Source organism: Sorghum bicolor, chromosome 3 (assembly GCF_000003195.3).
Source record: "Sorghum bicolor cultivar BTx623 chromosome 3, Sorghum_bicolor_NCBIv3, whole genome shotgun sequence".
Classification (NCBI taxonomy): domain Eukaryota; kingdom Viridiplantae; phylum Streptophyta; class Magnoliopsida; order Poales; family Poaceae; genus Sorghum; species Sorghum bicolor.
Window position 1 is genome coordinate 45,279,446 of NC_012872.2, and position 22,398 is coordinate 45,301,843.

The 22,398-nt window shown below is 42.6% G+C and overlaps 3 protein-coding genes across 3 annotated transcripts; 2 read left to right on the forward strand and 1 right to left on the reverse strand.

The window, feature by feature from the left end:
* Window positions 7,910-9,865, forward strand: LOC8074950 (glutathione S-transferase T3). Its single transcript, XM_002455678.2, has 4 exons — window positions 7,910-8,207; window positions 8,588-9,003; window positions 9,083-9,655; window positions 9,728-9,865. The coding sequence occupies exons 1-3, from the start codon at window positions 7,910-7,912 to the stop codon at window positions 9,653-9,655; spliced, it is 1,287 nt and encodes a 428-aa protein (XP_002455723.2). The 3' UTR covers window positions 9,728-9,865.
* Window positions 9,937-11,876, reverse strand: LOC110434067. Its single transcript, XM_021457734.1, has 3 exons — window positions 11,575-11,876; window positions 11,223-11,490; window positions 9,937-11,111 (listed from the first exon to the last, which is right to left on the reverse strand). Exons 2-3 carry the CDS (start codon window positions 11,471-11,473, stop codon window positions 10,058-10,060), a joined length of 1,305 nt encoding a protein of 434 aa, XP_021313409.1. The 5' UTR covers window positions 11,474-11,490; window positions 11,575-11,876; the 3' UTR covers window positions 9,937-10,057.
* Window positions 12,200-21,706, forward strand: LOC8075420 (FK506-binding protein 5). The gene is made up of 8 exons (XM_002455679.2): window positions 12,200-12,804; window positions 12,929-12,991; window positions 15,742-16,443; window positions 17,013-17,147; window positions 18,027-18,110; window positions 19,827-19,883; window positions 20,019-20,105; window positions 21,120-21,706. The coding sequence occupies exons 1-8, from the start codon at window positions 12,307-12,309 to the stop codon at window positions 21,402-21,404; spliced, it is 1,911 nt and encodes a 636-aa protein (XP_002455724.1). The 5' UTR covers window positions 12,200-12,306; the 3' UTR covers window positions 21,405-21,706.

Consider the following 22,398-nt stretch of genomic DNA (forward strand, 5'->3'; position numbering starts at 1 on the left):
CAGAGATGCCTGGTTTAGACCGATCAATTGTCGAACATCGGTTACCCATCAAGTCTGGATTTCGGCCACATCAGCAACCAGCCCGCCGATGTAATCCTAACATTCTACCTGATATTAAGGCCGAAATCACTAAACTTATTGAAGCTAAGTTTATTCGGCAGTGTCGGTATGCCGAATGGATTTCCAATGTTGTTTCGGTTTACAAGAAGAACGGGAAGCTGCGGGTGTGCATTGATTTTAGGAATCTCAATAAAGCTACGCCGATGGACGGATACCCAATGCCTGTCGCCGATCTACTGGTTGATGCTGCAGCTGGCCATCGGGTCATCAGCTTCATGGATGGTAATGCAGGTTACAATCAAATATTCATGGCAGAGGAGGATATTCCAAAAACCGCGTTCAGGTGTCCTGGTCATGTCGGACTATTTGAGTGGATAGTCATGACTTTTGGGTTAAAGAATGCTGGTGCTACTTATCAAAGGGCTATGAATTTTATATTTCATGAGTTCATCGGCAAGATCGTGGAAATTTATATTGATGATGTGGTGGTTAAGTCTGGAGATTTCTCAAAGCATCTTGCCGATTTACGAAAAGTGTTGGAGTGCACAAGGAAGCATGGATTGAAGATGAATCCCAACAAGTGTGCATTTGGCGTATCGGCAGGGCAGTTTCTTGGTTTCATGGTACATCAGAGGGGTATTGAAATTAGTCGAAGATCTATTGACGCCATCAATAAAATAGTTGCCCCTACCAATAGAACCGAGCTCCAATCCTTGATCGGCAAGGTGAATTTTATCAGAAGATTTATATCGAATTTATCTGGGAGAATTCGTGCTTTCAGTCCTCTTCTTAAATTGAAAGCCGACCAGGAGTTTGTTTGGGGAAAAGAACAGCAGTTGGCTCTAGATGAAATCAAAAGGTATCTAGTAAATCCTCCAGTTTTAGTTCCACCTCAACAAGGGAAACCCTTCAAATTATATTTATCTACCGATGGATCGGTTATCGGTTTAGCTTTAGTTCAAGAATTTGAAGGGAAAGAGAGGGTAATTTATTATTTGAGTAGGAGGTTGATTGATGCTGAAACCAGGTATTCGGCCATTGAGAAGCTGTGCTTATGCTTATATTTTTCATGTATCAAGCTAAGACATTACCTGTTGTCGGCTGAATGTGCTGTTGTTTGCAAAGATGACGTGGTCCGATACATGCTATCTATGCCGATTATGAGTGGTAGGATCGGTAAATGGATTTTGGCGCTGTCGGAGTTCGGTTTGCGTTACGAATCGGCTAAGGCGGTCAAAGGGCAGGTTATGGCCGATTTTGTGACTCAGCATTGCGGTCTAGTGGAAACCTTGGAAATTGCACCCTGGACGCTCTTCTTTGATGGATCTGCCTGTGACCGGGGAGCAGGAATCGGCATTATATTAGTTTCTCCTAAGGGGAGGAAGTATGAGTTTTCCTTGCCGATTGTTGCTACATCAACAAATAATCAGGCTGAGTATCAAGCTCTGATCAAGGGATTGGAGTTGTTAAGAGAAGTTCGTGCTGATGCTGTTGAAGTATTCGGAGATTCCATGTTGATTATAAATCAATTGGCCGGAAGCTATGAATGCCGAAGTGAAGTTCTCATAACCTATTTCGAGAGAAGTATACAACTGTTAAAGGAATTCAAGAACTTCCGATTGGAGCATGTTCCCCGATTGCATAATGAAGACGCTAATCAGTTAGCCCAGCATGCCTCGGGATATCAGCCAATGATTAATGCGACATCGGCAGTCAGTGCCGGTGATTGGAGGGAAGAAATTATTGATTATCTAAAAGATCCATCCAAAAAAGTTGAAAGACGGGTTCGATTTCAAGCAACCAAGTATGTGCTCCTTGAAAATGAATTGTATTATCGAACTATCGACGGAATTCTTCTCCGATGCTTGGGTGATGATGAAGCCAGAAGTTTGATGGGAGAAATCCATGAAGGAGTGTGTGGAGCGCATCAGTCAGCTTTTAAGATGAAGTGGATGATTCGAAGGAATGGATATTTTTGGCCAACCATACTTGAAGATTGTTTTAAATATTTCAAGGGATGTCAAGGTTGTCAAAAGTTCGGTAATATCCAGAGAGCACCCGCATCGGCTATGAATCCTATAATAAAACCTTGGCCGTTCCGGGGGTGGGTCATCGATCTGATCGGCCAGATTTATCCACCATCTAGCAAAGGGCATAAGTTCATTCTAGTTGCCACTGATTATTTCACTAAGTGGGTCGAAGCTATTCCTTTGAAGAAAGTCACATCGGCCAATATGATTGATTTTGTGAAGGAGCATATTATTTACCGATTTGGGATTCCCCAAACGATTACTACCGATCAGGGCACCATGTTCACGTCGGGGGAGTTCGATGAATTCGCAATCGGTATGGGAATTAAAGTGTTGAATTCTTCTCCTTACTATGCTCAAGCCAATGGGCAGGCCGAAGCGTCTAACAAAGGAATTATCAAGCTTATTAAACGAAAGATTGAAGAAAATCCTAGGCGGTGGCATACATTGTTAAATGAAGCACTGTGGTCTTATCGGATGGCTTGTCATGGATCAACCAAGGTGTCACCTTATCAATTGGTGTATGGACATGATGCAGTTTTGCCTTGGGAGATTAAGGCTGGGTCTAGGCGATTATCTTTTCAAGATCAATTGGCTGCCGATGATTATGCCACTTTGATGACCGATGAGTTAGATGATTTAGCAGGGCATCGGTTAAAGGCTTTAATGAGTATAGAAGAAAATAAGAAGAGAGTTGCCAGATGGTATGATAAAAAAGTGAAGGCTAAGGAGTTTGCCGATGGGGATTTGGTATGGAAGTTGATTTTGCCAGTCGGGACTAAAAGTTCAAAGTTTGGGAAGTGGTCTCCTAATTGGGAAGGTCCTTATCGGATAAAACACTCAGCTCCTGGTAATGCCTATATTCTAGAAACTCTCGAAGGAGTTGAATTTCCCAGAGCGTTAAATGGCAAATATTTGAAGAAGTACTACCCCAGCATATGGATCGACGCATAAAAGTTTAGGTGCCGATAACACTCCTATCGGCTGGATTTAAATGTTCAAGGGCAGACTTAATGTTTCAAAAGATGCCGATAACAGTCTTATCGGCTAGACTAAAAGCTAAAAGCGGAGAAACAAAGGTGTGTTGCCGATGAAAGCTTCAGATGTTCAGCAGCGCTTGGATTGCGGATATGGCGCGCAGCCGAATCTGGTTGGCTGTCTCTATCTCTTTGATATCGTCATCGGCAGAACCTTCGATCGGCTTCAGCTTCCTCTTCAGTTGCAGCGCTTTACGACCATGGACGTTTCGTTCCTGTTCAAGATGCTTGATGGTCTCCGGCAGTTGACTCTCTTCTTGCTGGGCTTGGGACAGGGCGTCTTCTACTTGCTTGAGTTCAGCCAGCAGAGCTTCTCTTTTTGCCGATAGATCAGACACTTTCTGCTTCAGTGCATCACCTGAGGACTTTAAGATGCCGATGTTCTTATGTTTCTCATCGGCTAAGAGTTTTTCTTTCATCATCTCCTCAAAGAGCTGGATTTGAGCAGCTCTATCGGCAAGGCGTCGAGTAGCTCTCTGGTACTGTAGCTGGCGGCTTTCTAGATGTGCAGCGTGGAAGAGTGCTTCTTCGGCATCGGCAGGAATTTGGCCTCTAAGAGTCTTGAACAGGGCCTTGGCTGGGTCAGAATCGTTGACCAGTTCAGTTGTGTCTTGATGAAGTATGGCCGATAGCTCCTCCAGCTTGGCTCTGGTTTCTGCCGATACAATTCCAACTGCCCGAGAAGAGCTTGCTTCCTCGCCTTCTTCTTCGAAGATATCAATAGCGAAGGAGAACAAGCTGTTGGGAGAATCTTGTTCCTGAAAATGAAAATGAAATAGGTCAATTTTATGGTCAAAACTTCGGCAGACGATACCGATGGAAAAGTGGATGACTTACTTGCTTCAAGGCGATTTCTTGCCTTTGACTCAGAGAGGCCGATGGAGCTGCAGGTTGATCGGCAAATGTTGCCGATAGAACGATATCGCCTGAAAGAAGACAGGAAGGATTATAAGAATAAATGAAAATAAGTTTATCGGTAGGAGTATTGTTGGGATATGTTACCCGGAGGAGGAACAACAGTTGTTTGAATTGAGGAGACCGCCGATGATATAACTGGACCTGCCGGGCCAGTTGTTTGTTCACCTACGTCAGCTGATGTACCTGCCGTTTGAGGTTCTTCTTGCTGAGGTTCTTCCATCTGTGGTGCTTCCTGTATTGATTGAGGAGATGGTGCTTGCTGTGCCTGGACTTCTGGAGGAGAAGGGGAAGATTCCACCGGGATTGGGGACACCGGAGGAAGAGGAGGAGTTGCCACTTTCTGACGCTTTGTTCCAGTCTTAGCACCTTGGACGCCTTTCCTCTTTGGCTGGCTAGACTGGGGGGCATCGGCACCTTGGCGTTTGGCTTTTGCCGATGCACCAGTTTGCTGCAACAACGATAAGGAGTTTATGAGCACAGATAACCGATATAAAGATAGTCAGCATAAATAAAAAAGGGTTTTAACAGATTGCCTTGAAAGCTTGCGCCAGAGTGGAAGCAGTTACCGTTGGTGATGTCTGAGTTTTCCTGGTGGTAACTTTCTTGAGACGCGCACCCCGGTGCACGATGGAAGCCAGAGTGGGAGCATTGTGGCCGATTGAGGAGATCGGGCCTGATGGGAATAAGTCGATCGGCTTGCCACTCCTGCTAACCGATGGGGGGGTGTTGTCAATCTGCAAAAGGAATACAGGGGTGAGTTACCGATGGGAATAGTATTGGAAAATGAGACATCGGTTTAAAATACTTACAGTGTCATCAGGGACTTCGTATTCGGGGTCGATCATGCCGCGGTATGAGAGGGCCGATCTGCAGAATAGATTCTCCTTCCATTCTGCCCACCATAGCTTGTATGCTTGAGTGATAAAGGCAGCTGGAACCCATTCTGACAGATCTACATCTATATCGGCATTTGGTGGTAGCTGGGCTACTCGAGTCCACTCGAGGAGGTTAGCGATGGGTTCTCTGGGCTTTATTACATCAGCATAAGGAAGTGCGATCGGCAATTGGCCGAAAGCTAGCTGGCGAGCTAATGCCGATGGATTATAAAATTCATAGGTTTGGGGAGAGGTTTTCGTGCTGCCGAAGAAATTCACTGGTATGGCTCTGGGAGTCACGATTGCCATCATCACCTCATTGTCCCTATCAAGGGCTTCGTCAAACGGATTGAAGGTCAGAGGGAGCATGCTATCTGGGTCGTCATAAGCCAGCCATGGTCGTTCATCTCTGGCCAGACCCTCATACAGCGTCTCGAAGAATCGGCCGATCTGATCCGGAGTGTTCCCTGAACCGGGTAAAACTATAACAGCTTCGCCAAAGTTCAGGGGGGCACGTGTTGCCGATTCCTCTTCACCCAACACATGGTTCTCGGCTATATCTCTTGGGAAGTGCTGAGAGAACAAGTTGAGATCGAGGCGCTTGTGCAGGTGCAGATTGAGCCACATATTAATAAACCACCAAGGACCTCCCAAGTTGCTGATAGGTTGGCCGAGCAGGAGTTTCTGGACTACCTGATGAAGAAGGTGATAAACAGCGCCGAGCAAATAACGACCGAGAGGAAATTGACCACCGCTAGCCAGTCTTTCTGCTGCCGATAGATAGACAGAAGTCGGTCCTGCCGATCGACCACAGAATACAAACTTGTCTAGCCACATGTTCAGAAAGGTGGTTTGCTCCTTTATGGTGACAGGCCCTCTCCCGCGGTACTTCTGGATGTACCCTGACCAGCCGCCGATAGCGCGAGTCTCCACTTTGGCACTGGGGGCGGTATCAAAAAAGTGGGTGCTATCGGCAGAAGATATGTCTAACCCAGTAAGCATGGCTACATCGGCAAGGGTAGGAGAAGCAGGGCCGTGGCCAAAAACAAAAGCGTTGAGAGTGTCTGACCAAAAGTAAGATGCAGCTATCAGCAATGACTCGTTCCTGTGCATATCGGCAATGGACAGCCTAATGCATTGAGCTAATTTTCTCTCACCCCATTGAACTTCATAAGAGTTGCTGACCCTCAAGAACCAGTCTTTCCACCCTACAGTAGGGCTGGGCCAAGAGCGAAAGGTGTCCTTCCATAGATCTAGAGCAAAGTTTTCAGCTCTAAAGGGAATCCTGTTGGTTTCTGCGTTGATAAGGTCGGTTGGGTCTGGATCCCCTAGAGGGCCGAGGCATTGAAGATGTGGTTGATCGGTAGGAATGACAATTTTGTTGGATAACTCCTAGTGTTTTGGGGAATAAAGATACAAAGAAAAAGGAGAAGGAAAATATTCGGTAAGGTAAATCGCAGATGAACAGGAATGCAGGAAAAAGGTACAGCAGATGAGATGGAAGTCTGACCTCAGGGACGACGAAGCCAACGGCCATCTTGTCGTGAAGGGGACGCTGGAAGACGCCGGAGTTGATGAAGAAGAATGCTTGTCGGAGATCTTGAGGATTGAGAATGGCGCCGCCGCTGGAAAAGTGAAGTTGGATGGCAGAATGATGTAATGGGGGAGGAGTACCCAAGAAGGAACTATTTATAGGGCAAGATGGACAAGGGCAAATCTGACTTATTTCTTTGCCGCATCCGAGAAACCCGAGGGTACTCAAGTGGATATGGTAACTGTTCGCACGATAATCCAGGGATTGTGCAGGTGATTTGACAGGAAGCGGTCATTATCTAAAGATATTTTACTGTGCGCAATCTCCTGGTCGGTCCATCGGTGATATTCTATAACGGTCGTCCTGCCGATGGGCGGATAGAGGGGAAGTAACCGTTTTTTGCGAATCTCCTGGGCAGAGCATCGGCAGATCTTTGTAACGGTATTGTTGCCGATGTACGACTAAGAGAGATGCCCGTTTAGGAAGTTGGAGATTTCGAGGGATCTGCGGAGGATTAGGATCAGAGGTGTCCAGGTTGAGGTTGATGGTTACCAGATTAGGAGCATTAATTGCGGAGGAGACATCATTACTGCAGAGAGTTTCGGAGCATTAATAGTTTTATACTCCGAAACTGGGGGGCATGTGTTGACACCATTTTTGGGCACGTGTCCAGGATGGCAGGACAGGGTGGCAGTACGATGCGGGTTGCTGGTAAGGATGGTTGCCGATGAGGGAAAGGTTGAATGTGACTAAGTCCTCAGGCAGTAATATGGTGCCGATGACCAAGTAAAAGGGTCTGCCGATGACTATGGCAAGGGGATTGCCGATGACGCGAAGGAGGAGTCCGGAAGCTGCCAGTTGTCATGTGGAGGAGTTTCGGTTTGTCATGAAGGATGGTTTTATTATTTCCTTATGTTATTCGCATCGTTTTGTATACGGGTTCCGTGTAATTTGGAATTCGAATTCTAATCGTGTCTGGTCGTAGCTCTTTGAGCAGGGTATAAATATAAGCCCTAGGACCTTGTAATCAGGATATCTATCAAGAAATCAATCAAACATATGTTTTTACTCATATTCCAGCATCTACTTTTCGACGACTTCGTCATACTTTTCTTATTATTACGAGTTCTTAGGAATTCGTCGACTTAAGCTCGGCGTGTTCTCGAGTTCCGCGTGAGTACCTCTTAGCCGTGACATCCGGGCGCATCGCTGTTGTCAGGACTAAAGTATTCGAGTTATCACCTTTGCCGATAGCAAGGTCAAATCGGCTGGCACGCCTTAACGTTTGAATCGGGTATTAGCCCTTTGTGTTTGCAGATCAATTTTGCATCAACACGACCACGCACGCATCAGCTTCCTCCGCCACAGCAGGAGGGCGCGTTCCTAGCGGGCTTCAGCTTCCTCCGCCACGGCCTTTGCGGCGGTTCCCCAACCAATCACCGGCTACGGCGCGAGATGTCACTGCCGCCGCGACCTCGTGGTCTGGCACCTGTGAGCGGGGAGTACAGCAACCTGGCCGGGCGGGCATCTTCTACGATGGGCCAATTTGCCGGCGGTTCCGTGCCTCAAGGAAGCCAGGAATTTGGCCATGTGAATCTAGGATGGATGGAAAACAGAGAGGCTGGATTGATGCAGCGTAGAGTGATTCCTTCCACTGACTTCAGTTTCCAGCCATCGCGGGCCCCCTCCCCAAACCAGCAGCCACAATTCCCCTTCCTAGATGCATCACAGGGTGTCGTCGAGGAATTATCTGGTGAGGTCTTGGTTACTCTATTTCTTTTCTAGTATATTCCTAGCAGTGGATGACTATTGCTATTCTCTGTCTAATGGATTGTCATGATTGATCTCTATATTAAGTACTGAAACTGAGACTTATTTGTTTCTGCAAACTGAGATTATGATAACAATATAACATTACTGATTGTGTAGACTGCAGTATATACCTTGTAGCAAAGCAACTTGTTCTTGTTGCTTATCTGATTCAGTGTTCTGAAATGTTATAGGATCATTGGTACTCCTCTCCAGTAGTACGAAATTCTAGTTCTGTCAGTTGGTTGATAGTGCATGCATACTACTTTGCCAGCCCTAGAATTTGAAACACATCTGATAAATCGTTGTTATTTGCAATCATAGGTGCCATGGATTCAAGGGGATATTTCACTGGTCTGGTGGAAAATGGCTTAGGTCTTTCTGGTGAGTTTGAAAACCCACCTCCTTCTCAGGAAGTAGTAGCACAAGATGAGGTTGAAGCAATAGGGAAAGCAAACATGAAAAGAACAAAAAACTTCACAATTGAGGAGGATGAACAACTAGTGAAATCATGGCTCAACGTGAGTTTGGATCCAGTAAAAGGTGTGGACCAAGCACGTACCACATATTGGAAACGGATACACGCACATTTCCATGCCCACAAGGATTTCTCATCTGATCGCACACAAGGCTCTTTGGTAAATCGTTGGTCTGGTATACAACATGATGTGAACCTCTTTGCTGGTTATCTTTCCAAGATTGAGAATAGAAATCAAAGTGGCATGACTATCGATGACAAGGTTTGATGACACACCTTTCCATTTCGAATTGTATATTATTTAGACGCATCTTACAGATTATTCGTTGCCTACTATGCAGCAAGCAGATGCATTGAAAATGTTCATTAAAGAAGACAAGCACCATAGGCAATTTCCATACATGCATTGCTGGAAATTATTGAAAGGCACAGCTAAGTGGGCAGATAGGCAGAAGCAGATGCAAACCCATAAGACAAGCAGTAAAAAGCAAAAGGTTGTAGCCAATTCAAGTCCTGCATCAGCTCCTCCATTGTTGACCACTGCTACTACTGATGACAATCAACATTCAAATAATACACTTCAGAGACCTCCAGGGCAAAAGAAGGAGAAGCAAAAGTTACGGCAACATTCTAGCATCGAAGCATTGGATTATCTTTTGGCAAAAAGGAAAGAAGCCGATGCAGAAAAGGAGTTGAAGAAAGAGGAGAGGTGCAAGAAAGCCTTTGCGTTGCAGGAAGAAAGAATCAGGTTGGAGAAAGAAAAACTTGAGTTACAAAGCAAACAATTTGAGTTCAACAAGAAACTAGAAGAAGAGAGGGTTATGAATGTCGACACAAGGCACATGAGTATTGACCTACAAAAGTACTACGAAGTGCTCAAGAAAGACATATGTGCAAGTCGCCTAAATAATTAGTTGTGTTAATGTCTATTTTACAGCTACCCATTGTATATATTTAAAGTACTTCTTAGATTGCCACATCTGCAGTACTTGTTCTTATATATTTTGTAGAACTTGGTCTCAGATTACCACATTTGCTGTCTCTATTAATATATTTGTAGTACTTGTTCTCATATTGACAACACTTTGAGTTCTACATGGCTGTTCTGGTCACAATCAGTTTGACACATGGCCTTGTGAAGTCTGTTCAGTAACTCAATGAGATCAATCATGATAGCCTACTGCACGGTCTGTTATTTCAATAACTCAATGAAAATGCAATTTTTTCTACAAGCAAATAAAGTGTACATGAATATAAGATAATATTCTAAAGATAAATAAAATTATCTAACAATTATTTCCAAATAGTAAATAAATTCATTCAACAATAATATTCTTATATAGATCTGGATGATGTTGCCATAAGTGCTCAATAAGGTCGGCTTGAAGCTGTGTGTGAGTTTCCTTGTCCTGGATGTTCTTGTAGTTTTGAATGAATTCATCTAGTTCAGGTGTACGAGCATGGGATATTTTCACTTTTTCTCCCATATCATCATAATTGAAATCATCTTCGTCAATACCCTCATCCTCGACAATCATGTTATGCATAATGACACAAGCATTCATGATAACTGCAAGTGTTTCCTCATCCCACACACGAGCTGGCTGTCGAATGATAGCAAAACGAGCTTGTAGAACCCCAAATGCTCGTTCAACATCCTTCCTACAAGCTTCTTGAGCCTTGGCAAAATATTTCTTCTTGTTCCCTTGTGGCTCTGGTATGGTTTTCACAAATGTAGCCCAAGATGGATATATGCCATCTGCAAGATAATAGCCCATTGTATAGTCGTTCCCATTGATGTTATAGATGACCTGTGGACCTTCACCTTCAGCAAGTCTTGCAAATATAGGAGACCTTTGAAGAACATTGATATCATTATGTGAGCCTGGCATCCCGAAGAATGCATGCCAAATCCAAAGATCTTTAGATGCAACTGCTTCTAGAATTACAGTAGACTCCTTTTTGTGTCCGCGAAATACACCTTTCCATGCAACAGGACAATTTTTCCAGGTCCAATGCATGCAATCTATAGAGCCTAGCATTCCCGGAAAACCTCTACTCTCACCAATTGCAAGTAGTCTAGCAGTATCTTGCTCATTAGGCAATCTCATGTACTCAGGTCCAAATACCTCAACAACAGCTGTGGCAAACCTTCTCAAACTTTCTAGAGTAGTACTCTCCCCAATTCGTACATAGTCATCTGTAGCATCAGCTGCTACACCATAAGCTATCATCCGAAATGCGGCCACCACCTTCTGCAAACAAGATAGTCCTAAGGTACCGGCTGCATTTCTCTTTTGCACAAAGTAGTCATCATGCTCCTCAACCGCATTCATTATACGAACAAACACATGGCGCCTCATTCGAAATCTATGGCACAACACAAATTAATTTTTTTAGTTAAAGACAATACAAACTAATTAGCCATACATATAGTATATGTACAAAACAAAATCCATAGTACGAGGAAAAATTTAAAACCTGCGCCTGAAGTGGTCCGGCCCATATGTAGGATCATCTGAGAAATAGTCTTGAAAAAGTCTGGAGTGCCCAGATTGCCTATCTCGATCCAATACACGATGTCCCTCGATAGATCCTCGACGATTTGGTTCATTGTCATTGACCTCTCCAACTATGTGCGCAGCAGTATATAAATCATCCCCATTGTCTGAAGATGAGGACTCAAGTATTTCATTCTGTACAAATGTATCGAACTCATCTTCAGAATCCATCGTTGACACAACTTGAGCTATACGGAACAAGAACAAATTCCTATGGTCAACCAGACTAATTCAATGTCAGCCAAATTATCTGTACAGATAGGGAAACATACCTTGTAGATGGCTGCAATCAAGGCCCCGTGCAGGCTGCCGCGTGATGCCTGGCCAACAGCGACGTTGCTATGGCGGCGGTCCGCCACCACGATCAGGCTGCTGCGCGTGTTGCCTCTTGCCGCCGTGCCGTGCGGCCGTCGAGTGCTTTGCCTAGCTAGCAGATCCGGCTTCAAATAGATGAAGGGTTGCAGAGTTCGCTTGCGGTGTACGAGCCAGACCGGATGCGGTCGATGCAATCCAAAAAAGACGGGAGATCAGGTGACGTGGCATGACTTTGAATATAGAGAGTCTTAATTTAGACAATCTGCTGGAGTACTCTAGTTTTTTCAAGTAAAACTCATTATACAAAATAGCTAAATGGCTAAATTTAGATAATTAGTTTAGATAATCTCTTGGAGATGCTCATACAGAAGACCCACTTTGGGTATCAGGAGAGGCATAACCCAAATTTGGGTATCCTCTCTCCTCGAGAACTATTTGCAGAGAGTGTTGTCTTTTAGGTCTTGTTGTTGGAGAAGACTAAAAATAGGTATGTAACTTTTTACCTGTAACGCTACCAAAAAAACAAATGGTCTTGTATTTTGGGTGACGATTGTCTTACCCGTCGATAATAACTTCCTAAACCCAAACCCGAAGTCCCCATCCAAATCTCCCCTCAAAATCCCAAACCTCCGATCCCTATTTCTTCCTCCACTCCGACACAAATCCTCCGAACCGGCCGCCGCGGAGAAATGGGGCGGCGCCGCCGGTTCGCGCAGCTGGACGACGACGACGACGACGACGAAGAGGACGTGCCCATCAAGTTCAAGCCCTCGGGTGGTGCCTCCTCCTCGGGCGCCAACCCCAGGAAGCCACAGCCGCAGCCGCAGCAGCGCCGCCGAGTCGCCGCTGACGACGACGAGGACGAGGAGGAAGTGGAACTCGAGGAGGAAGAGGACGACGAGAAGGATCTCGAGGCGATGCGACGGGCCGAGGAGGAGGAGCGCCGCGAGCAGGAGGCCGAGACGAAGACCCGCCGCCGCCGGGGACGGCCCAAGCGCCGCCGCGACCCGGAGAGCGAGGAGGAGGAGCCCGAGAAGGTGGCGCCGCAGGAGGAGGAGCCCCGCGAGGAGGAGAACACGGAGGCGGTGCCCGTAGCTGTAGGGGACCCGGTCAAGGTCACCGGCAAGGGGAGGAAGCAGAAGAAGCACTACGCTTCCTTCGAGTACGAGGGCAACACCTTCGAGCTGGTAAGCCGCCGCCTCCTCCGTTTCTCGCTTCCCGATTTCTGCTCTATTTGGATTTTTGGGGTTTCGGGAGGCTCAGATTGTTTTTTTTTCCCGTTGGATGATTGCTGTGGGCTCAATTGTGCAGGAGGACCCCGTGCTGCTCACGCCTGAGGACAGCACTGAGAAGCCCTATGTCGCCATCCTCAAGGTCTGTGATGGTATCAGGGATCAAACTTTGCCGAATAAACTGTTGTTCTGTTTTAGTTTCATGAAATTTCACTCGATTCATTGTAGAGCCTCATAGATTTCGCTAAACTTGATTGGTTGGTAGCTATTGATGCTTCTGTTGTGTGATAGTTTGAGTGACCAGAGTCTTTATACCAGTACTAGGTGAGTGCCCGTGCGTTGCACGGGAGCAACAATGAATTTCACGAGATGGGTTTGTTGTCCCAAGATTATTGCCAGGCCAGAATCAATATTTCAAGACAACTCTGTGTCACTCGGAATATGCAATTCATATGGCCTTACTAAAGTCTCTCCTTTCCAAAGCTAAGCTATATTACGATTTTCTCAATCTTAACTCTCTTATCACCAACTTAAATGACTTTTGTATCGAAGTGTGCCACTTCCACGCAACAAATGACACTCCAACTGATCATCATAAATATCCCTTCATAACATCTACTTTTTCTTATATTGTGAAAGTTGTTAGTTAGCAATCAACGGATATATTCTAAGGAATAGAAGAGTGTGTCCAGTTTTAAAAATGTAAGCTATCTTAGTTGCATAAACTCAATACCTTGTTGGTCTCGTTACTGACATAATAGTTCATAGCTAAAATACCTATCAAAATCAGAAGGCACATGAACTGTCCACTAAAGTTCACTCAGAGAACAACCACAATATGTAGAAAATCAGCCACCCAAACATGTAGATCATGGACCTAGTTATTAACTTACTGTGATACTTAAAAAGACAACCTGAATCATTTAATTTGCTCATGCCCTTGACAGAGCAAGCCTAGAATGACGTTTCCCGCCGAGCTTCAAGCTCATATTGATCCATCATGCCAGGGTGAGTTGCCTTAATGGCACTGTAAAACTTGTTATGCGGGTGCACTCTCTCCTTGATCCCAGAGACAAGCTTACGCGAGTCAGGTTTCTTCAGAAAGTCAAGAAAGTTCAGTAAATTCCTCCTGGATGTTACAAGAAAGGAAAGTGGAAAAAAATTATTGATAAGTTAAATATTATGTATGCATCAATATCTGCTGTCAGATAGTTTGTGCTTGTTCCTCCATGCCTCTTCTGGTCTTGTTCCTCCATTTCATCGTCTTCTCCCTCCCTCCTTGGTACAACTCACTTTCAAGTTGCTGCCACAGCTCTACATCAGCCATCATGTCCTCATCATGGTGATCGACAATATCATTATCACTATCTACCAAGCCAACATCGGTAGACTGCCACAGCAATGGAACTCTGAACCTCTTCTGAATTCTGATACAGCTTGTGAAGTAACTGTCTCTGAGGTTTCTACCTATCCTATATGCATCCACTTAAAAAAATCTTGATTAGTTAGCAGACCTGAGTTCGATAATCATCAACCAAGTAGTATATGGCTAATGGCTTTAGATTTGAGCAAAAGCAAACAACACAGGAGAAGAGAGACAGGAAACAAACTCACCTCTCTTCCGACCCGTCGCCGCCCAGTTTGTCGTCGCGAAGGAGCCCAGCTCGTCGTGCAATCTGCGGTGTACAAGGCCACTGGAGCCCATCTGCCGTCTGCGCGTATACGGCCGTTGACCACACCACCGACTGTCTCTGCACGCGGACCCGGCCGCTGGTCCCTGTCAACCGTGCACCACCTTCGCCTTGGATCAGAGAGTGTCGCCGCTGAGCGACCAACTTGATCTGAGCGCCGTGTGCGCCTATGCTTATGCGGTGTGCCCAGCCCCAACGCCAAGGCCTGCCTGTACAGGATGGGGCGGTCGGACGTGCTTTCCGCAGCAGCACAGATGTTGGCCAGCGTCGCCGAGACACGTCCACCTTCTCCACGAGCAGGGATGCAGACGGTGGATGAAGGCTGTGCCAGTGGATGGTGCGGTTAGGATCTGGGGGTTTGTAAATGGCGATGGTGGAGTTTGCAATCTCTGACTGAACGTTGGGCAGCCACAAGGAGTGCGTTGGGGCCATGGGAGTGGAGCGGTTTTTCTTTCCTTCCGTGCGGAAGGTTTTGGTCGGACAGACGAAGGGGGTGTGGACGTCGCTTATTAGCGCGGGGCGCGGGTGATTAGCGCGGGCGAGGTATTAGCGGGGCGAAAATGATGACTTCCGATTCTTTTTAGTTGTAGAGATAAGATAGACCTGTTCTTTTACTATGAAATATGAGATCATGCTACGTTTTGGCTGTAGTATTTTCATACTGCCATTGTGCTTATAGACTGTAATTGACCTATATTTGCATCCAGCTGTTTTGTTCTGTGACCTCACTATTTTTTGCATAAATTATTTCTTAAATATATTCGTCCCTTTTTTTAAACTTATATTGTTCCCTGCATTTGGTTGCTACAGCTAAATTAGAAGTGTTACTCTTGAATTGTTGGAAACTGGATATCATAGTTAACTCATTTCATGAGCATTGATTAATTGTTTGCTGCTAGGCGTCATTGTGGATTTGGGTTTTATATTGCAATGGGTGCAACTGCAAATGGACAACCATTATGTCAAGCTATTTAATATCAGCCTTGACTTATCTCCTGTGACTGGATGACTGGAATGGTTACCTGTTCTTGCTAGTGCTGAGGACAAAGTCTCTTATCATTGTACAGCTGGAACATATCTTCTAATATAGTGTTCCTTCTTTTACAATACAGTCACCTATGTGCTACAGTTCCTTGTGATATTTGATATTTCCATCTTTCATTTTCTGTATCATAATATCTTTTTAATTATCTTCGAACAGGATATAACAGAAACTGAGGGGAGCCTATATGTAACTGGCCAATGGTTTTATAGACCAGAAGAGGCTGACAAAAAGGAGGGTGGATGCTGGGTAGCACGAGATACACGAGAGCTATTTTACAGTTTTCATATTGATGATGTGCCTGCAGAATCAGTTATGCACAAATGTGTGGTCCATTTCATTCCTCAGCACAAGCAGATTCCCAGTCGAAAGCAGCACCCTGGATTTATTGTCCAGAAGGTCTATGATGCAGTTGAGAAGAAACTGTGGAACCTAACAGACAAGGACTATGAGGATAACAAGCAACAAGAGATTGATCTCCTTGTTAAGAAAACGATAGACCGTATTGGTCAGCTTCCTGATCTCGAACCTGAAGAGACACCTCTTGAGAACAATTTGTCAAATAAACGAGGCCTGCGTAAGAAACCTGTTAACCCTATAGATGTAACAAGAGAACCTCCAGTTGGCAAATCCGAGCAGTTTGCAAAAGCAGAGACACCTGGCAGTGATAAGCTAAGGAATTATGATATCCTTGTTAGGTATAAAGTACTTACAGGCTATACTAATCGTGATAGGTGGCTCGATAAATTGGTAGAAAGTATTCCGCTTGCATCAAAGGAGAATGCTGGAACCTCTGCTGACGCTGATTCTACAGCCAAAAGTCCAATCAATGGTTCACCTGCAAAGGATGTTGGTTCTGCTGTAAGTTGCTTGTTCATTATTATAATTTGAATGCGTTAACTTTAAACTCCTACATATCGTATGTAGCCATGTTATCAGTGCTTTTTATATAAGCTCTGCTTCAGTTGGGTTAATACTGGAAGGACGATGTGACAAAATATAGAAATTATTTGATTATAGTCCCTTAGAGCTTTGTGTTCACAAATTGTATTATTATTCTTTCAAATGCACCCGGATTAAGAGCACAGATTAATGAATTTTTGTTCAATGAAATTAGAGCTCTCATGGTTTGAGAAGAACTCAGATAAATTTCTGCAGTGTGCATTTGCTGTGTCATGTTTCTTGCTTGGGTTACTTCCATCTCCATCCTTTTTTTTTACATATAGGTGAATATATCATTCATCTATAATCCATTGTTAGACATCCTTCAGTTCCTTTAAATAATGAATAAGTATCATGTTTAATTGTTCTTTTTCTATTGGCTTTCTCTTTTTTACTGTTGGACAATTTGCTTCCCTCATTCCATGTGTTCTATTGGTCCTTTATTTCCCTCGGTTTATTATAATAATGGTTTCTATCTTTTTAATCAGGAACATGAAAAATCATATGGACTTGATGTTGTTGTTGAGATAATGGTTGCATTAGAAAAATCTGCATTTGAAGCTCTTGGTACAGATTTTGGGAAATATAACCAGAAACTGCGACAACTACAGTTCAACATCAAGGTATAAATGTTTTTTATCAATTACTTGTTTGGGCACTACAAGTTTTGGGAGTTTTGGGATTTTACTATCTGAATATTTAGATCATGTGCTGCTTAATAACTTAAGCCACTTAGCAGTTATGAGCACATAAACTTTTATAGTTGATAGTTTATTGCTTCAAGAGCATGTCTGTCTGAGAACCATGTATCTACTCAAGCATGCATTCAACATGTGTCAAAATAGGTTCTTATTTTCTGACCAGGTTTTGTGCCATGAAAACACAATATTGCATTCAGATTGTTCATTATATCTGGCCAACCTAAAATGCTAGTTCAGAAGTGGCCTATTTGAGGTTTTACTTTTCTGCATGCAGAGCTTGTGAATACTGCAAATTATCAACAAGCAAACTCATCTGTATAGTATAGGTTATGTTGGCTTCCTTCAAGTCGATTCTGTTTTTTCAAATGGTCCATAACTTGCAGTACTATAATAATTTGTTTTCAAAATCTGTACTACCATAAATAGTTTCCACTTGAACATAGTTGGAATTTATAAAACATTGTTATCTTTTACAATAACTTGTAGGTAAGGTACAACTACAATGGCCCAATGATGCTTCTGTATTATTGCCATACTACCACTTGATAAAATGAAAACGCTTTGTATGTCTACCTTCTCCTGTAAGATGTATCAGCTCCACATGTTCACCAAAGTACTGTAGAAAAATAATTGTTTGAACTGTAAGTTTATCTTTCTAGATATAATTATGTGAATAGTATTTTTTTTTCATACCCAACTCTGCATGGAATGGAATGAATCCAGATAGTCTTTCATTATTCTTCTATATGTTTACATCTTTATTTGAATATTTGACCTACCATGGTTATTTCGGATATACAGAATAGCTCCAAACTTCGCAGGAGGCTGATGGACAAGGAGCTTGATCCTCCAGTTCTTTTAACCATGTCCCCCGATGAATTAAAGGTGTAATTCTCGTTACCTTGTTGACAAAAATTGATTACATTCTTGTGGTAATTGTCTTGTACTCTGGTTATTTATATTGACTAGGAAAAATGCCCGTGCGTTGCAACGGGAAAAAAAGTTATCAAATCTATATCTATATTTTTATTACATAATTATATATAATAATGCGTTGCTACGGGAGTAAATAGACGTTTATAGAAAATGAGCACTTTGTTATATTTTTTTGTGTTTTATCCTTTGTATTAAATTTGAAAAATTTTAAGCTTTTAAAACTGACTTTAAACCAGACTGTCCATATATAGTTTATATACATGCTCTTAGACTTTTTAGGACTTTTATTTCACGCGCAATGGCACCTTATACTCTCTGGTTGAAAGGAGCCTAATAAACTTTTGAATTATAATTTCTAGATTTGATTTTGATTTTATATAGATTGTATAAATTTCTATCAATTTGTGCATTGTTCGTGAAAAAGACAAGAAGCTAACATTATACTTGTTATTGGTAAGCCGAAGTCTATGTAAATCTTGAGATTGATTTTTACTATGCGTTGCAACGGGAGAAAATATCAAATGCCATAGAAAGTTATGACATAATGTTACATATCTATTTATATTTATTTTTTATAAAATTTAAAGTCCATAATTTATTTTATTGATAACCATGACATCTATGGTATTAGATAGTTAATATTTAAAATAATATGTAGCTTGGAGACGTATTTATTTAATAATAAAAATAGAAATTAGTCAAACATTATCTTACTTTAATATTACCTCTTAATATACCTTATATTAAAACATGAGAAGTTTGTTGCTAAATTTTTTTTATTTAGATTAGGATTCCTATGAAATATGATATATCAGTTAAATGTATATAGATTATGAACACATGGACTTATAAAGTGTTCATATGACATAACAACACATCATGCAAAGGTCGTGGAAGTGGTAATTGTCTTGTACTCTGGTTATTTATATTGATATGACAGCATTGCTTGGACTGCGAAAGTTGATGACAATTTAGCATATTATGGCAACATGGGCAGCTGCTATTGGAGCATGAAACAGCATCATATGGCAGCGCCATAAAATATTACTGTGTATAACAGGCCAAGTTTTTATTTTTACTCTATATTTTTGGAAATTTGGTTTTTATCGGTGAATTGACATACACGTTATATTTCCCTTATTCCTTAGGTTCTCATTTAGTCATTTGAGTAGGGAGTGTTTGGCCTTCAAAGGCTATATATGAATAGTCCTTCGTTTTTCATTTGAGTATAAGGTGCATAGTTTGTTTTTCAAAGAGATTGACTGACTGTCAGTTGTGTAAATTACTTGGTGGCTTGTTTGGTGTGGGGTGTGTGTGTGTGGGGGGGGGGTCCGGTAAATATTTAAACTCTTCTTCTTCTTAATGCAATTATACACAGTTCTCCTGTGTATTCGAGGGGAGAATAAAATTCTGACTATTAGCACTGTTGTACTATTTCTATCTAGTCATGTTGAACTTGCAAGTACATGGTATTTTTTGACAGTAATGCATTGAGTTTACTAAGTATTGTTAGTGTAGGTTTACTAAGGGGCCTCTTCTATTATGAGAAAATGGTTTTATATTTTCTTAAATTTCTTAAAATTTTTCCGGACTGTATGTTACACTATATCATGAAAACCACTGCCACTATGTGTTTATATATATATATTATTTACAACATTTCAGGCTGGCTTGACTTCAGCAGAGAAAACATCTGAACCAGAAGAATCAAGGAAATTGCAGGTATGGTACATATATGCTTTAAGATCAGTAACCAGTGAAAAGAACAAAGATAAATATTAATTACAATATCTGAATTTTCACATGGAGTTATTTATTATGATATAACTCTCTAATTTCGTGTTCTGTTTTAATTAGATGACTGATAAAAGATGTGAAAGATGCAGTGAAAAGAAAGTTGTCATATCTAATATTATCCATGCAGGTCATGGAGACCGCTATCAGGTTCGTAAATGTTTGATGTTTCATGGTCATTTTTTATATTATTTTTCTGATACAAGATGGATTGACTTTGGAGGGGGAAAAACAAATGGTAGTGTTTATGTTGCAGTTGAGGGAATACTACAAATTGTCAGCTTTTTCTTTATCATATGTAGACTGCAAACCACAAGATCATGTATACTGTCCTGTAGTCCTTGGAGTCAGAGTAAGACCCCATTTGGTGTGGCTCCTGCACCAGCTTCTCCTCTGGCTCCACAGGCAAACCGGGTGGAGTCACACCAAACGGTCTCGTGCAGAGGAGCACTTCTGGCCCACAAAGCACGGAGCTGGAGCTGTTTTCATGTATGGACACAGCCAGGAAAACTGGCTCTGCTTGAAGTGCTCTGGCTCTGGCAGTGGAGCACGTGTGGAGGAGCCGCACCAAATGGCCCCTAAATAAGACTTGTTGCATTCAGTATTAATTGGTGTTAGAACGAGCAATGACCTAATCAAAAATAAGGAACTCAAATGTCTTTGACTTGGACCTTAGGTTAGAATGGCATGGTACTGCTTGATCCTTGATGCATAGCGAATGTTGGTGGATGTCTTAACAAAATGGACCTTAGATTCATTCTATAGCTAACTGTGTTTTATGTCTATGGGACTAAACTAGTGTGGAAATAACAGGTTTTTTTATCTCTGAATCCATGCTACTGTGCCACCCCGAGGGTGTAAACTTAGGTGTACAAGTTCTGTCTGCAAACTTTTTGAGTGGGTGTTCAGTGTGTTTAAGATATTTCAACATTGATACTTTGGTAGTGGATAAGTGTTTACCTGATGCGCTGTTGAACTTAATTATTGTACTGTTTGCTTGATGTGATGTTGAACTTATACTGCTTGAAAATAGCACAATTGATTTAGAATGATGGATTTTATGTAGTGAACTGTCCTGAAGTATCAGTTGACATGTGGAATTGTTATAACCTTCAAATTATGATGTTCATGCACCAGTTGCCTCACAGAATTTTTTTGTTTCAGTTGGAATGTACTTCCTGTGGCTGCACATGTTTTTCGTCCAGAGATGCCATTACAACACTGACAGAGGATGCCCCAACCACTGCTGGGAATGTGGGTACCGCCCCCTTGGCAACAGCAAAGTTTGAGGTCGTTGAGAAGCAGCTCACGAGCCCACGGGACCAATCGGGCAAGCCTGCTTCCGATGCCCTCCGGAAGAGCACTGCAGCTTACATGCCAACTATGGAGAGGCAGAAGTCGTTTGTTAAGCCCAAGGATGAACCCTCCCCTGCACCGAAACAGGGTTAGAGCCTTATGAATGCTGCAGATTGGTCTTTGAAATTAGGAAGCTCAGGATTCCGAGATACAGACTTGTACATAGAGGCGCATCGTTTCCGTTTTCTTGACATGCCACTAACTAGTACTGGTTGAAGTTTCCAGTAGATATCTTCCCTTCGGTAGTCTATTTCGCAGTGCCTCTTATACTGTCGGCTGTCGTACATAGCCTACCTCTTTTGTTCTATTTTTCACTTATTGTAGCAATCACCAATTGACATGAGGACATAGGTTTGTGGCGATTGCCAGATTGATTTTGTTTTCTTGTGCTATGATTTTTGTCTTGCAAGGATCATTTCCCAGTTATGTTGGGCGACGTCATGAAAGTATGTTGTGGACTAAACAAATTCACCGTGCCAACTTGTAAGGCATCCGAGTTTTGAGTCCCATGTATTTCAGTCTGAAAGAGCAGCGTAAGGAATTAACGTTGAAAGTCGAGGTGATTATGGATGGAATCAGTCTGTCAAATGGCAATCACAAGCAACGGGAGGTTCAACGAGTCAACGCTGGAATGGCAGCATTGACGTGGTATACTTCGTCACACCTGCAGCTAGGGATGAAATCAGATTAGATACAAAGGATATTATGGATATTGAATACGGGTGGTTGTGAATATAGGTGTCGGATCTTGACCTAACCATACATATTTAGGTCTTGTTTAGTTGTACCCAAAATCTAAAAAAAATTAAGGTTCCTCGTTAGAGCATTAAATATAGATAAAAAAATTAATTTCACATTTAACTGTAATTTGGGAGACGAATCTAACCTATCATGGTTAGATAGTAATTACCAAAATAAAAATACTATAGTGTCTAAATCTAAAAAGATTTTAGATCTAAACAAGATCTTAGAAATCTGACTCGAAAAGTTTTGGACGGATTTGTTGAGATGATTTTCAACGGGTACCCCTTGGAAATGGGGTATTCAGATTCGGATAAGATATGCATATAAAATGTCCAGATTCATT